The sequence below is a fragment of the Myodes glareolus genome, chromosome 5 (genome assembly GCF_982192425.1).
Source record: "Myodes glareolus chromosome 5, mMyoGla1.1, whole genome shotgun sequence".
Lineage (NCBI taxonomy): Eukaryota > Metazoa > Chordata > Mammalia > Rodentia > Cricetidae > Myodes > Myodes glareolus.
Window position 1 is genome coordinate 3,295,714 of NC_142030.1, and position 15,162 is coordinate 3,310,875.

The following is a 15,162-nucleotide window of genomic DNA, read 5'->3' on the forward strand; positions in this document are numbered from 1 at the left end:
ACAGACCAGTCTAACTTGGTGAACCAATGGGTTTAGCTGGGGTTACTAACAAGGCTGTGGGCTGCAGGAGTGTGGACACCCCTATGGGCTGCTACATAGTCAGAGTCTCCCCTTCCACACTAGCAATCCTTCACCACTTACCTCAGGAAAGGTTAGGGCCTTGTCCACTACCTCCTGAACCTCTAATGAGCCCTTCAGATCAGCCTTCTATACCTAGTGAGTCCTCCTGTAGTTGGGGGAATGTCAGTGCCCCCAGTCTTGTGAGGGTCTCTTGTAGCTAATGGCTGTTGCTCTGATGGGAGACAGCCATAGCCATGTGACTCTAGAGAGCAATACTCCACGTTAGGGACACACCTCAAGAAGAGACAGCAGCTGTGAACAGGTAGGGACACGCCCCAGGCAGAGACAGCAGCGGTGCACAGGCCCCGTGGTTGAGGCAAGCTTGTGAATCTGAAGAAGTAGAAGAATTCTGTGTGGCTGGAGTGTAGACAAAGGCAAGAGAGGACCTGAGTATTTCCAAGGCTTGGCAGGGAGGTTGTCCTGTAGACAGAGTTTCTCTGTGTAACAGTCCTGGCTGTCCTGGAACTCACTTTGTAGACTAGACTGACTGGGAGGGGGCCACTTGTTTGTTCTAGCCACTTAGCCCCAAAATAATCACATAGAAGCTGTATTATTTAAATCACAGTTTGGCCCATTATCTCTAGCTTCTTAACGGCTAACTCTTACATATTAATTTAACCCATTTCTATTAATCTGTGTATCACCGTGTGCCTGTGGCTTACCGACTAAAGTTCCCAGTGTCTATCTCCAGTGACTCCATGGCTTCTCTCTGACTCACCCTTCCTCTTCCCATGCTATAGGCCAAACCAGTTCTTTATTCATTAACCAATAAAAGCAACACATAGCCAGGACCTCCCATACCAACTGGCCTCAAACCCACAAAGATTTGCATGCTTCTACCTCCTGAGTGCTGGGATTAAAAGCATCCACCACCACTGCCCAACTTTCATTGAAGACATTTTTATCAGAGCTAGGAGAAGCCAGAACTGAATCATAGTAGCTGAACCATAGTATCCCTGAAAATATCCTGGTGTACAGCTTAGAGAATGGGTAGGGGAGAAAACGGTTAACAGGATCTTAATTTGGAGGGGACATGATTTGCCTTGGTGCTGTCCTGGTGCTATGGGTGACCGGTGTAGTAGCCCTGGCGACTCTTCAGCCACATCTATTTCCCGTGGTCTGGGGGTGGGCATCTAGACAGGGTGCTAGTGCTGTCCAGCACGCTCCGATCTGGTGAGGCTTCCCTTGTATTGTTGCAGGAGGAAAGGGGGAGAGGGAGCGTTCTGGACCCTCCCTAGGAGGGCGCTAACCCCACATATGGGGACTGCATCCTCTGAAATGCCACACCTCCAGATGAGTTTCTTCACAGAGGACTCCTGTGGAGACATGCATTTTCTTGACTGCAATGGCGGATGGAGAGAGAGGTGGAAAGTGAGGCTGAGATGGGCGACCAGAAGTGTGCGGTGTAAGACTCTCCTGGGAGGTCTTAGCTCCTTTCTGATTCTCTCTTGGGAACACAGTTTCACCGCTTGCTTATCATGCATTTAACACCTGGGTGGGTATGTTCTGTTCAGCTTCTGGCCCAACTGACTGTACTGTTTGGTGTCCTATAAAAGGCTGATGGACGAAGAGCTATTTGTGTAAAGTGTAGTTGTGATATTGCTCGTTGCTGTGGCCAAATACCTGAAGAAACAACTCAAGAAAGACTTTATTTGGTCTGTGGTTTGAGGAGGTGGTAGTTAGTCTGAAGTATTTGGCTCCCATAATTGTTGGAGCCCATGTGGCTCCAACATAGATATCTATTTTCCCTAACTGGACTGGTATGGAGGCGCAAGGAATAACCAGACACAGCTTACACCATTATTACAGAAAAGGGCATCTCAGGCTTCTTTCTCCTGAAGATCTCACCTGAAGATCTCTCCTGAAGATCTCCCATTTGTTCTCCAGACAGCTTTTATATCAACACATAAATTGAGCGGGAAAATACACCAGCATTCTATCATGTAGGCAACCAGGTGAATGGCCTTTTGTCACAGTCCGCATCTACCTGTCTGCTGAGTATGCTAGCTGTCATATAGGCTTGAATTAGCATCTCTATAAGGCATCCTCTAAATTACAAAGAAAGGGAACAGCCAACATCCTGACCTTTGTCAAGCAGAGACAGGCTGTCTGCAGGGCTATGTGATCATTTCGGATCGGCCCAATGGCTTCAGAGCCTGGCTGCTACATCATAAAGAAATATGGGCCTACACATAATCTCATAGGGAGTGGCACTGTTAGGAGGTGTGGCTTTGCCAGAATGGCTATGGCCTTGTTGGAGGAAGTTGTCACTGTGGGAGTGGGCTTTGAGGTTTCCTATGCTCAGAATACTGTCCAGCGAGACAGTCGACTTCCTGTTGTTGCTGAAAGTGTAGCACTCTCAGCTCCAGCGCCACATCCATCTGCACACTGCCATGCTCCCCTTCATGATCATAATGGACCAAACTCTGAAACTGTAAGCTACCTCAACTAAATGTTTTCTTTATAAGAGTTGCCATGCTCATGGTGTCTCTTCACAGCAATAAAAAAGCCTAAGACAAGGGATACAGCAAATCAGGACAGGCGAGGCCCAGTAGCAGGGAGGCATGGCTACGGTGGTGGGAGCCTGACTGCTCACATCTCCATGGATTTCCATACAGCCATCTGCACCCTCACAAGTGCCCCCTTGTGGCAGGAAGTTGTTAGAATCCCTACATAATGAATGTAGTGATTGCTTGTTATGACCCATGCGCGGTGGCTGCTATCGTTTGGGTTGTTAATTCACACTGAAGTGCTCCACTTCTCTGACTCCCCAGAATGTCCCAATCCGAGGAACAAGGAGCTGCCCCCTGTGCCTTCATCCGCCAGAATTCCGGCAACTCCATTTCCTTGGACTTTGAGCCCGACACGGACTACCAGTTTGTGGAGCAGCTGGAAGAACGCTACAAATGTGCCTTCTGCCGCTCGGTGCTTCACAACCCCCACCAGACAGGCTGTGGGCACCGCTTCTGCCAGCACTGTATCCTGTCTCTGAGGTGAGTGGGCAGGGCCTGCAGCTCTAACCGCAGCTGACCAGACAACTGGAGGTGTTCCTGGCATCTGAGCTTGCTGTGGCCAGCAGGGCTGTAATTGAGGTTAGGGGAGTTGTGGCTTGAGAGACGCTCTCCCAGGCTCCTGGCCAAGAACCAAAGTGTAATCCTCTTTGCTTGCCATGCCTCCATGGACAAAATTCACACTGCACCTCTGCTGCAGACACAGTCTGTTACCATAGCTGTCTGTTCAGCAGGGCTCATGGTGTCTGTCTCACGAGTACCCTGATGATTATGTATTTGTGGTAGCAGACTGTCATGTCTATATGAGACCAGACTGCCATAGGGCTGTTCACCGCCAAGGCAGCTGGAAAGCCTGCAGTAACATCACTCCATCAAAATATAATTCGCTCAGGAAGGGTATGTTTGGACTCACAACTTTGGGGAGGGGCAGTTCGTGATTGGCAGGCCCACTGCTTTGGAAATGAAGCAGGCATGTCATAACAGGATGACATGCTGGAGCCAAACCAGCCACCTCCATCACCCAGGAAGGAAAAGAGAGGGAGAGGAAGGCACATGGTCCCTCTCTCCCCTTCATGGGCACACCCTTATGAGCCCCCACTAGGCTCCACCTCTCCAGGGCTCCAGCGTGTATTAGGTTCTCCAGGGGAACAGAACCCATAGAGGGTTATTGGAAGGGCTTTCACGCTGCAGTCTGGGCAGTCCCACAGTGTCTGCATGCATGTGGAAGGGCTGAGAACCTGGCAGGGGCTTAGTCCGCCGGGCTGGATGCCACAGCACCCCTAGACAGGCTCAGAAGGCCTGGAGGGTCCCTGGAGAGCCACTGGTCTCCAGTACACCTTAGAAGCTGAAGAAGCTGGGAGCTGAAGCCTTGGAAGGACGGTGGCAGCAGAGAGCTGCGGAGCAAAGCAGGAAGAAGGGACAGCAGGCGCTCGGAGCTGCCTTCCCTGGGGTGCTTCACATCTCTCCAACGGAAGGGCTTCCCCTCTCGGGGAATCTTTCCTGGAAAGAATTCACCCAGATGCGGGTCTCTTTGGTGATTCCAGAGCTAAGGCATCCCAACAGCACCACCCTAGGCAGGAAGGTGCTGCCCTTTCCAAGGGAAGGGTTTCCTCTCTCAGGGAATCCTTCCTAGAAAGAATCCGCCCAGATGTGGGTCTCTTTGGTGATTCCAGAGCTAAGGCATCCCAACAGCACCACCCTAGGCAGGAAGGTGCTGCCCCTTCCAAGGGAAGGGCTTCCCCTCTCGGGGAATCTTTCCTGGAAAGAATCCACACAGATGCCGGTCTCTTCGGTGATTCCAGGGCTAAGGCATCCCAACAACACCGCCCTGGGGATCACGCCATTATTTAACACATGGGGCTGGGAAGACCCTTAACATCAAAACCATAGCCACCTGGGTCATGCCACTTGATGACAGCCAGGAGAGGCATGGAAGCAGGCTTTGGGGACTTCTGTAGATGTGCCAGCCATACTTCACAAGGGCTACAGAGAACGTCCTCACTCCTTCCACGGGTCTGTACTCTTAGCACCTGTGTGTCCGGGCTGCTTTGCTCCACTCAGCTTCAGGTTCTGAAGGTGAAGAACCACAGGCGGTGTGGGTCTGCTGTCTGCTGTCTGGTATGTCTCCATCTAAGGAGGCAGACTGTAAAACAGCATGCTGGACAGGGATGGGGCCATCAGCACCATCTGGGGGGCTTGTGTTTGGTGGCATGCTGCCGATAGGTAGGCTGTAAGACTGTGACATTGCTGAAGCAGGGTGCAAGGCTGTTGCCTGGGAAGAGTACTCAACTTGTGTCAACACAGAGACGGGACACTCAGGGCTAATGGGCAGCTCGGTGCCTGGATAGTCTTGGAGGAACGTGCAAAGACTAAACACTTACCTTCACCTCATCTTCGCTTTCCTCCTCAGAGAACTGAACGCGGTGCCCATCTGCCCTGTGGACAAGGAAGTCATCAAGCCCCAGGAGGTGAGCAGGGCACTGGTTTGCCTTGGGTGTTGGAGAAGGTGTCAGCATTCAGGGTTGACATCCAGGTTGGAACAGGACAGTATCTGGGGACCCAGCTCATTGCCCACAGACCTCCGCTGTGGGTCAGGTCACACTCTCCTCCTGTCTGTGTAGAGCATGAGTGGGTTTTGCTGACCACACCACACCCAGGTCTCACCACCTTCTTACACTAGCTCCAGCCACACCAAGCTGCTGGAAAAGGTAGAACTTCTGTTTTCTGGGGTTCACCTCCCCTCTGGCTAATCCCTAAGATATAACGTTATATACTGTTCTATTTAGAAACAACTTCATTAATATAGTTCATACATCATAGAGTTTACCTTTCAAATGCCTGATTCAAAGGGTCTTCACGTTTCAGTCATGTAGCCATTGTGATGTGTAATGACCCTCGAGAAGAAATCCCATATCCATCAGCCCTCACCTTCCCAACCTTTCTAGCCTGCGAAAATCAGTCTCGTTTCTACCGTGGTTTAGCTGCATTCGTGGATGTTTCACATGAGTGGAATCCTGCCTTTTCTGTCCGAGCTCCTCCTCCCAACGGGTTTCCAGGGTTCATCCATGTACCTGGCTGTGTTACCTCTTCGCTCCTTTTATTGCTGTGTACTAGTCTGTACGGCTGTGCCACATTTGGTTTCTCTATCAGCAGTTAGTACCTGCTGATATGTTAGTAGGACATTTGCATTGTACCTACTTTTTGGACGGCTATAAATAATAACGCTGTTGTGAATATTTGTGTACAAAGCTTAACTTTTTAAAATATGGAACTGAGGAGATGGATGACTTCATGGTTAAGAGCACTGGCTGCTCTTCCAGAGCAGTGAGTTCCGTTCCCAGCACCCACAGGGTGACTCACAACCAATTGTAACTGCAGTCCCAGTGGGTCCAGTGCCCTCTTCTGGCCTCTACAGGCATTGAATTGCACATAGCACACAGACATGCATGCAGGCACACACAAGCACGCACACACATGTATGAGAAGTATATATATATATATATATATATATATATATAGAGAGAGAGAGAGAGAGAGAGAGAGAGATACATACATACATACATACATACATACATACATCTACCCCGGCACTCCAGGAAAGTTGGTATCTATTTTTAGGAGCTGAGGTGTGGTTTGTGTTGGCTCCTATTCATCAAGCTGTGGCTCAGTGTCCAGGACAGGAGGAAGGATACAGTTTGTATACATGACTATATCCACGACACTAAAGGTTACTTTAAGAAGCTAACATTGCTGTTACATGCTGGCTTCAGAAAGTGCACAGCTCAGATGTTCAATTCTTCGTGTGCCTGAGAACGGAACTCCTGAGTAATGTGCCAACACTCAGTTGTTGTTTTAATTATTTATCTATTTATTTTGGGGGTGTTTTTTGTTTTGGGGGGGTTGTCGCTGTTGTTGTTGTTGTTTTGGTGTTTTGAGACAGGGTTTCTCTGTGTAGCCCTGACTATCCTGGAACTCACTGTGTAGACCAGGTTGGCCTTGGACTCAGCAATCTGGCTGCCTCTGCCTCCTGAGTGCTGAGGTTAAAGGCGTGTGCCACCACCTCATTCCTGGGTTAACATTTCAACAGCTGCTACTCTGTTTTGCAAGTTGCCCCTTTTGTACCTTTCTTCCACTGTACATACTGGTTCTAGGTAGCAAATCCTTAGCAAAGTGAGTTTTCAGCCTTTCAGCTGCATCTTCCCAATGGATGTGAAGCCTTATTTATCCAGGGTTTAGGTCACTTTAATTGATGGCTGGTGACACTATCATCTTAGCTGCCCAGCTGTGTGTCTTCTCTATTGGAATGCCTCATAAGATTCTGTGTGTGTGTGTGTGTGTGTGTGTGTGTGTGTGTGTGTGTGTGTGTGCAGGTGCAGTACCCCTTGAGACCAGAAGAGGGCATCAGATCCCCTGAAGCTGGAGTTAAAGGTGGTTGTGAACCATCAGATGCAAGGGCTGGGAACTGGACTTGGTTCCTCTGCAAGAACAACAATTGTTTTTAACCCCCAAGCCATCCTGCCAGCCCCATCTTTGCCCATTCTAACTGGATTTTTTCTCTAATTATTGAATTATTACAAGTCCTTTGTCGTATTCTAGATACCAGGTTTTTGTTATCAGGTCTGCCAATGTTTTTCTCTTATCATGTGATTTACTCCCGCTTTGTTGGTGGTGTCTTTTGAAGCAGATGGCTTTCAGTTCATTGAAATTTAGTTTGTCTGTTTTTCTGTTATCTGTTTTGCTGTTGTCTTAGTTTGCTTCTCTATTGCTGTGATAAATGCCGTGATCAAGACCATCTTGAGGGAAATGTTTGCTTCACCTTACACTTCCAGGTTACAAACCATCTTCTAGAGAAGTCGGGGAAGGACCCCAAGGCAGGAACTGAAGCCCTGGCCCTAGAGCCGAGCTAGTTTCTGACTTGCTCCCCATGGCTTCCTTAGCCTGCTTTCTTATACAACTCAGGATCACTTGCCCAGGGGTGCCACAGCTCACAGTGAGCTGGGTCCTTGCACATCAATCATCAGTCAAGAAAGTGACGCACATGCTTGCCTACAGACAAGTTCTTCAGGTGAGGCTCCCTCTTCTAGGTGACCCTAACCAGCTCAGTTGCCCCTTGTCAGTTTGATACACAGATACATCACTATTAAACCACAACAGTTTCCTTCTTTTTTGTCCCCAAGATTATGTTAATACTGATAACAAACAAATTAACATCTCTTTAAAGTACCACGTCTCTTAACTGTGGGCTCCTAGCCAGGCGGTGATGGTGCTCACCTTTAATCCTAGCACTTGGGAGGCAGAGGCAGGCAAATTTCTGAATTCAAAGCCAGCCTGGCCTCAAGCGCAAGAACTACATAGAGAAACCCTGTCTTGAAAAATAAAGCAAAACAAAAACAAATAAAACCTGTGGGCTCCTGTTTTTTTTTAAAAAAAAAAAAGTTAAATATTTCTTATTTCAAGAGGGAAAGCCAGTAAGCAGTTATAGTCTGATCAAAGCATAACCGAATTTCAACAGTATAAAAGGTTCAGCGTCTGACATCAGGACTCACCGTCTTCTGTGCTGGGAGGGCTTGGGCAGTGATGCTTCTCTGACTCTGCTGTCCACGACCCACGGCTTGTCCAAGAGGCCCAGGGACCTGCCATTGCCCTTGGTCATCTTCCCAGGGTCCTGGCATCTCCAGTGTGCTCACATCTCCTCTGCAACAGAGGCCGACGCCTCCAGCCCTCTCTTCAGAGATGCCAGGCCACAACTGCTCCCAACCCCATCAGTCCTGCAGCTCTTGGGCCGCAAAATCCAGGGAACAACACTGCCTCCTGGCTTCTAACACAGTCCAGGCCCGGCTGCACGGGGGTGGCACTGCCCACAGTGGACTGGGCCTTCCCACATCAACTGACAAATAAGAAAATGGCTCAGACATGGCCACACGCCTCTCTAACCTGGGCAGTTCTTCAGTTAAGATTCCCTCTTTACAGGTGACCCTACTTTGTGTCAAGTTGACAAAAAAAAAAAAACTAACCAACACAATTGTTGTTGTCTATTGTCCTTTTGGTTTTGTTTGTTTCTTGTCCTTTTTCTGTGCTAAGAAACCCTTGTCTAACTCAGGGTTATGGAGATTTTCTCCCTGAAAATGTCTCTTCAGTCCCATTTTTTTTTCTTACTGTGTCTCAGGAACTCAAACTCTGTCTTCTCCTGAAGTTTTCCCTGAGCGTCTGGTCTGATTCACCAGCCCCTTCCTAGTACTTGCCTTCCAGAGGGCCAAGAACTCGTGTGTGTGTGTGTGTGTGTGTGTGTGTGTGTGTCTGTGTGTGTCTGTATGTGTGTGTGTCTGTGTGTGTGTCTGTGTGTCTCCCATTAGGGCAGGACAGGGACAGGCGTACTATAACCTTGGGGCAAGTTCTGCCAGTTTTGCCTCTGAGCTAAGAGAATGGCTTTCACATTCTTAAACATTCATGAAAAAAGAGACACAAAAATCATGCTATTTTTGCAATCTCTTGTGAGTCTTAAACTATTTTAAAATAACTTATTTAAAAAAAATAATAAGGGGACTGGAGTGGTGGTCCAGCTGTTAAGAGCACCTGCTGCTCTTACAGTTTGTTGACCTGAGTTCGGTTCCCAGCAGTTTGTGCTGAAATAACCAACCAGCACGGCCTCAGTGGCACTGACACACCAGAATGAGAAACAGCACTCTACCCTTGACCTCAGCCCCTCTTGACTTTTGACTGTGTGGGGTCAAGCTCACCCTGTGCTTCCCCTGGCTGCAGCCTGTGGTGTTGAGCACTGAGTTATATGACTCCCTAGAAGTGCGTGTCTGAGGCAGCCTTGACTTTCAGTATGGTCTTGTGACATTTTCGTTTTAGCCACTGCCTGGAAGTTTCCATCTGCTTCTGAGGCAGACTTGAAGACCAAACTCACCATAGCTTTCTTTGCGCCACTGTGGCATACTGGACGGTGTGAGACTGACCATGTCTGTATTTCAGGTGTTCAGAGACAACTGCTGCAAGAGGGAGGTCCTCAATTTACAGGTCTACTGCAGAAACACCCCGGGGTGTGACGCCAGGATCATTCTGGGAAGGTTCCAGGTCGGTATCACTTGTGACCAGTGTTGTCCATGCCTCCTTCTAGTGACTTAACCTTTGTGTGATGGGACCTGGTTGAACCCTGTAAAGGGCTCCCTGAGTTTCTCTCATACTGTCCCCAATCTAGTGGTACCATGAGCACCAAGAGCAGAGGTGTAGGAGCGTGAAGAGAGCCCAAATTATGGGATCGTGAGTCAAGAAGAAGGTGCGGGACTCAGTAGGCAAAAAGAACACTCCCAGCACTTGGGAGGCAGAAGCAGGCGGATCTCTGTGAGCTCAACACTAGCCTGGTCTACAGAGCAAGTTCCAGGACAGCCACGGCTACACAGAGAAAGCATGTCTGAGAGAGAGAGAGAAAGAGAGAGAGAGAGAGAGAGAGAGAGAGAGAGAGAGAGAGAGAGAAATAAAAGAAACAAAGACCATCCAGCAGAGCTGCATAATTGTGGGGCCCTAGGGTGGAGATAGGCATGACCCTTCTTCCCTCCAAGCCTTGACTTTGTCACTTGGTGCTGTGGACTGTGTGTTCTGGTCTGTTGTGTGTGACCCATGGCAGAGCACTGGGTCAGGTCACACAGAATGTGCTCTACAGTCAGGCGCAGGTGGAGATGTGAACAGAGGCGTCAGGGAGGTGCAGGTAAAAGACGTGGAGTCCCGTAAGTTACAGTTTCGTCCAGCTGGGAAAGGCACAGCCCCTATCAGGCTTAATCAACCTGGTGGCAGGTGACTCAGCCGCCTCCCGCTTCCAGGGAATTGCTTGGCAGCTGCTGAGATTTTCCCCTCACACCCACAGAGTCTGTAACATGCATGTCAAGTGACGCAGCCCTTTATCAAGCCTCCAGAAACTCACTCACACACACCCTCTCTCACTCATACGCACATGTGCACATGCACGCGTGTGCACACACAGACACACACCCTGGGCACTGAGATGATAATGTGGAGATGATTTTCTCTGTCGTCCTGGGGGAGCTTACAGAACTGTGTTGTTTTCTCTGCAACCGAACAAATCCTAGACGGGGACTCTTGTCCAGCTGTGTTGTCACCAAGCCAGAAGCACAAATGGGGCTTGCACACACCACAGACAGCTGGAGAGAGCACAGCACAGGCCGTGAGGATCAGGATCTGCATTCTTCCCATTTGCCGAGCTCGCTCACTCCCGTCTCCAGCTGCTTGTGAGGTGGAGGGTCTCCCGGGTCTGAGTGAATGTTAACGGTTCAGGTGAGGCAGGAGACTATCCACAAGTTAGTCTGGGCTTTCAGTTTGCTTACTACAAAAGGCAAAAGAAAACAACTTTAATCTCATGCTGAGAAGGAAAAAACTACACCGTTGCTTTCCCTTGGGAACAGGCGGCAAACTGTTCCTGTGAAGCCCTAATAGCAGGCGCCGCGGAGGTGGCTCAGCTCTCCAGAGGACCCTCCTTCAACGCCCAGCACCCACATGGTGGCTCACAGCCATCTGTAACTCCAGTCCAGGGGATCTCATGCCCTCTTCTGATCTCCTTGGGCATCAGGCACCCATGTGGAACACAGACAAAATACCCAAACACATTAAGTAAATAAGTAAATAAATAAAATTTGAAAAGAGTCAGCAGTAAAATGACTGAGACTTTGCAGCTTTGCATCCCCCTGCCCAGTTCCTCAGCCCCTCCACTGAGAGCCTGAGGGTAGGTGGAATGCTCCATCAGGAAAAGCTGCCAGCTTCCAAGCCTAATGACCCGAGTTCAATTTCTGGACCTGCATGAAGGAGACGAACTCCTCCCTGTTGTCTCTGATCTCCATACACACACCATGCCACCTGCACCCCCACCCTTCACAAATAAATAAATGTAATGGAGTTTTTATTTTCTTTCATATATATATATATGGTCTCACTGTGTACCTCTGACTGACCTGGAACTCCCTATGGAAACCAGGCACCTTGGACTCAGACACCCACCTACCTTTTCCCACTTAGTCCGAAGGTTAAAGGTTAAAGGCCCCACCGCACCTGACACCTCAACAAAAGAGCTGGAGAGTAAATGCAGGCCCTGCATGGCTCCTACTTCCTCCTCCCTCACCCTTCAGAGCAAACCAGCCATAGCGGTACTGAATGAAACAGCGCAGAAAAAGAGGTGGTTACGGAGGTTGACAGGCAGTAGGGCCACATTTGGCCTGTGGGCTCCAGTGGGCAGCTGTGTGAAGGTGTCACGTGGAGAGATGGCTTCTCGTTCCTCAGCAGCACAGCAGCGTCATAGTAACTGGCAGTGATGAGGTGGTTCTTGGGGTCTTGCGTGACAAGCCCAGAATGAACACCCTCAATTCACTAGTACCCAGATTAAGAACATTCCAGGTTAGATAACTGAACAAAGCCCGAACATCCTTCTGCCCAGGAACCTGTCTTCTCTCTCTGTGTTTGTCTCTCCCATTGTTAATCTGTCCCTCCTTCTATAGTCAGCATGCCTCCTTCTTTCCTACCTGTCTCCCCCATGGTTCTAGTTCATGCCCTCTTTTTGGAGTCAGCATGCTCCCTCCCTCCCTCTCTTCTTTCTTTCTTTTCTTCCTTCTTTCTTTTCTTCCTACCTCCCTCTCTCCCTTCCTCCTTCTCTCCCTCCCTCCCTCCCTCCCTCCTCTCCCTCCCTTCCTCCCTCTCTCCCTCCCCCCTCTCTTCTTTCTTTTCTTCCTCCCTCCCTCCCTCTCTCTCTCCCTTCCTTCCGATTGTCCTGCCTCTGGTGTGCAGAGACTAATAGAAAGTGCTGGGAATGGGGCTGGGAAAAAACACAGCAGAAACGGAAATGCCACAAAGACCTGCCACACTCACTGGAAAGACTGGGAGAACACGCCTGACCGGACACTTTCATACAGGAGCAGGCCACTGGACTCTCTAAACGGGCTTCATGCTATTGCCCCCACAAGCCCTCCCAGACCCCACCCCACTCAATCTTTATCCCTCTAGTTCCCAACAAGCCAGACTAGTTTTCAGTGCCAACCCGAGCAGCCTCTCTTCCCTTGTCCTAGGAAGAGGCAGTGGGTCTCCATGACAGCTGGGGAGAGGCCAGCCCGACTGGCACTTGGCTCTCTGCCCAGCTATGCGCTACACTGGCCCTCCCTCTGAGGCTGCTGCCACCTGTTGCAGGACCATCTTCAGCACTGCTCCTTCCAAGCCGTGCCCTGCCCTAACGAGAGGTGCCGGGAAGCCATGCTCCGGAAAGATCTGCAGGAGCACCTGAGCGCATACTGCCGGTTCCGAGAGGAGAAGTGCCTTTACTGTAAAAGGGGCGTGGTGGTCACCAACCTGCAGGTGAGAGCTCAGATGAGACTCAGAAGTCTGTTCTTTACTATCTGTATTGAATTTGGACAAAGGAGAGGATTTACCTGGCTGGGAATGTGGCTCCGCTGATAGGGTGTTTGGCTAACATTCAGAAAGTCCTGGATTTGATCTTGGGCATGGTGTAAAACCAGGCCTGGTGGCTCAAACCTTTCATCCCAGCACTTGGAGCCAGGAGGATGAGCAGTTCATCCTTGGCTTCTTAGCATTAAGGCCAGTGTGAGCAGGCTAAACAGACCCTATCTCTAAAAAGAAGCGGTCTTGTATCTGGGACTGGAGCTGGAGCTCAGGCGGTAGCATGCTTGCCTAGCATTCATAAGGTCATAGGTTTGACCCCACCCCCAAACCATGCGGTACATGCCTGTACTCTCAGAGCTTTGTCGTGGGAAGCCCTGAAAAGTGGAGGCAGGAGTTCTGGAGTCCAAGGATAGCTCATCCTTGGCTGCACAGATAGGTGGTTTTCAGATGGGGGAGAGAAGGGAGTGGTTGGAGATTCCACAGAGAAGGCTAAGCCTTTTGCTTGGTGGGACTCTACATATTTATTGTGGGTGAAAACAGCATTGGCCCCCTGCTGCAAATACGGAAGTGATGGTAATGTCTGCTCTCTGGATTCTGCTATTTGACCGGAGCAGCAGGATGGGAACATAGAGACCACAGGTGCTTTTAGGCAGGCAGAGGAGCCTTGCTGGTAGATCCCCAGGCTGCCTTTTCTGAGCCCCAAACCTTCTGATCTTTCAGACCCTCACAAATTTTCATTTTTTAGTTAAATTAATTTATATCAAGAAAGCAGACATCTCTAAACTTTTGTGGAAACTGAGCTGTAATTTCCTATGGAGAGCAAGCATGTGATACGTCTCTCCAGAGGCGCGTGTGTGAATACCTTGAGGTGAGAGATCTTGGCTTTGTTTCCCACACCCTGTTTCAGGATCACGAGGAAAACGTGTGTCCTGCGTACCCAGTGTCTTGTCCCAACAAGTGTCTGAGGACTATTCCGAGAACTGAGGTGAGTCAACAGCCCTCCCTGGAGAGTGTAGGGGAAATGGTTAGCAACCCTTGTGGTATGGGTTTGGTGAGAACCATAGCCAAAGGCCTGAGGGTTTCATGATTCTGGTGATGACTCCACCTCTGTCTTCTGGGGCCGTCCCTGGCACACCCTTCTGTTTGCATCCTAGTTCTGCACACACGCACCCCAGAGTTCCTCCTTCTGTCCCTCACTTCCTCCCCAGTAACTCCTGGTTCCCTGCTTATACCCAACAGTTGAAGAATCCATGTGTTTCCATAGCATAGGCTGCCCCATTTTGCAGGTGAATGAACACCTTACTGTGTGTCCTGAGGCCGAACAAGACTGTCCCTTCAAGTACTATGGCTGCACTGTCAAGGTAAGATGTGGGTCGCTTTCATCTCCACGGCTATAAATCATGGGGAGTTCAGCTGATTCTTTAACTCTATCCAAGATATGGAAGGGCAGAAGGACATTAGAACCTTAGGACTACAGTAGAGTTAGCGCTCTCCAGAGAAACCGAACTCCTACACGCATATATATGTGCATATGTATACATTATGCTCATGTGTCTGATCATGTAGATGTGTAGGGAGACTAGTTCTGCTGTGGGATTTGTGTGCCCCACACCCGCAGGTCCCCTACACACATACATATTTGCATATATAGGTTATGTTCCTCTGTGGGGGGAATTGCTGAAATAAAGTGATTATAAATCATGTTTTAAAATAATTTTCAATATTTTTAAACACCTTTAAAACAATTATTCAATAAATTGCATAAAAAAATTAAAGAGAACACAGTTTGACCTCTCTGCTTTGGATCTTTTGGCAGGTTTCATTCAATCAGAATAGATATTGAAATATCATGCTGAGTATAACCCATATATTCTATAAGTCTAATTAACACAGTTTTATTTTTAGCATAAGCACATTATTTTAGTTTTAAAAATACTTGAGTAGTCCGAATACGTATTGCTAGCCATAAAAGACTGCTAACGTCCCTTCAGGTTCTTCATCCTCACTAGCGTACAAGCAGTAAGTTGACCATTGCAATTGCTCAAAATCATTTGGAGTTATTTGCCACTCTCTGATCATGGCTTTCATTCTGAACACAGTCATGCATGCTATATCTGTCATTATAATTTTCAAATGT

The 15,162-nt window shown here is 49.0% G+C and overlaps 1 protein-coding gene across 2 annotated transcripts in view; it reads left to right on the forward strand.

Moving 5' to 3' along the window:
* Positions 1-15,162, forward strand: part of Traf5 (TNF receptor associated factor 5) — a 44,424-nt gene that overhangs the window by 19,830 nt on the left and 9,432 nt on the right. For both annotated transcript variants that reach the window (XM_048439380.3, XM_048439381.3), the window contains 6 exons: positions 2,895-3,113; positions 5,041-5,098; positions 9,606-9,707; positions 12,816-12,980; positions 13,933-14,010; positions 14,312-14,386. In XM_048439380.3, the coding sequence (XP_048295337.1) occupies positions 2,895-3,113; positions 5,041-5,098; positions 9,606-9,707; positions 12,816-12,980; positions 13,933-14,010; positions 14,312-14,386 (697 nt within the window). The remainder of the gene's footprint in view (positions 1-2,894; positions 3,114-5,040; positions 5,099-9,605; positions 9,708-12,815; positions 12,981-13,932; positions 14,011-14,311; positions 14,387-15,162) is intronic.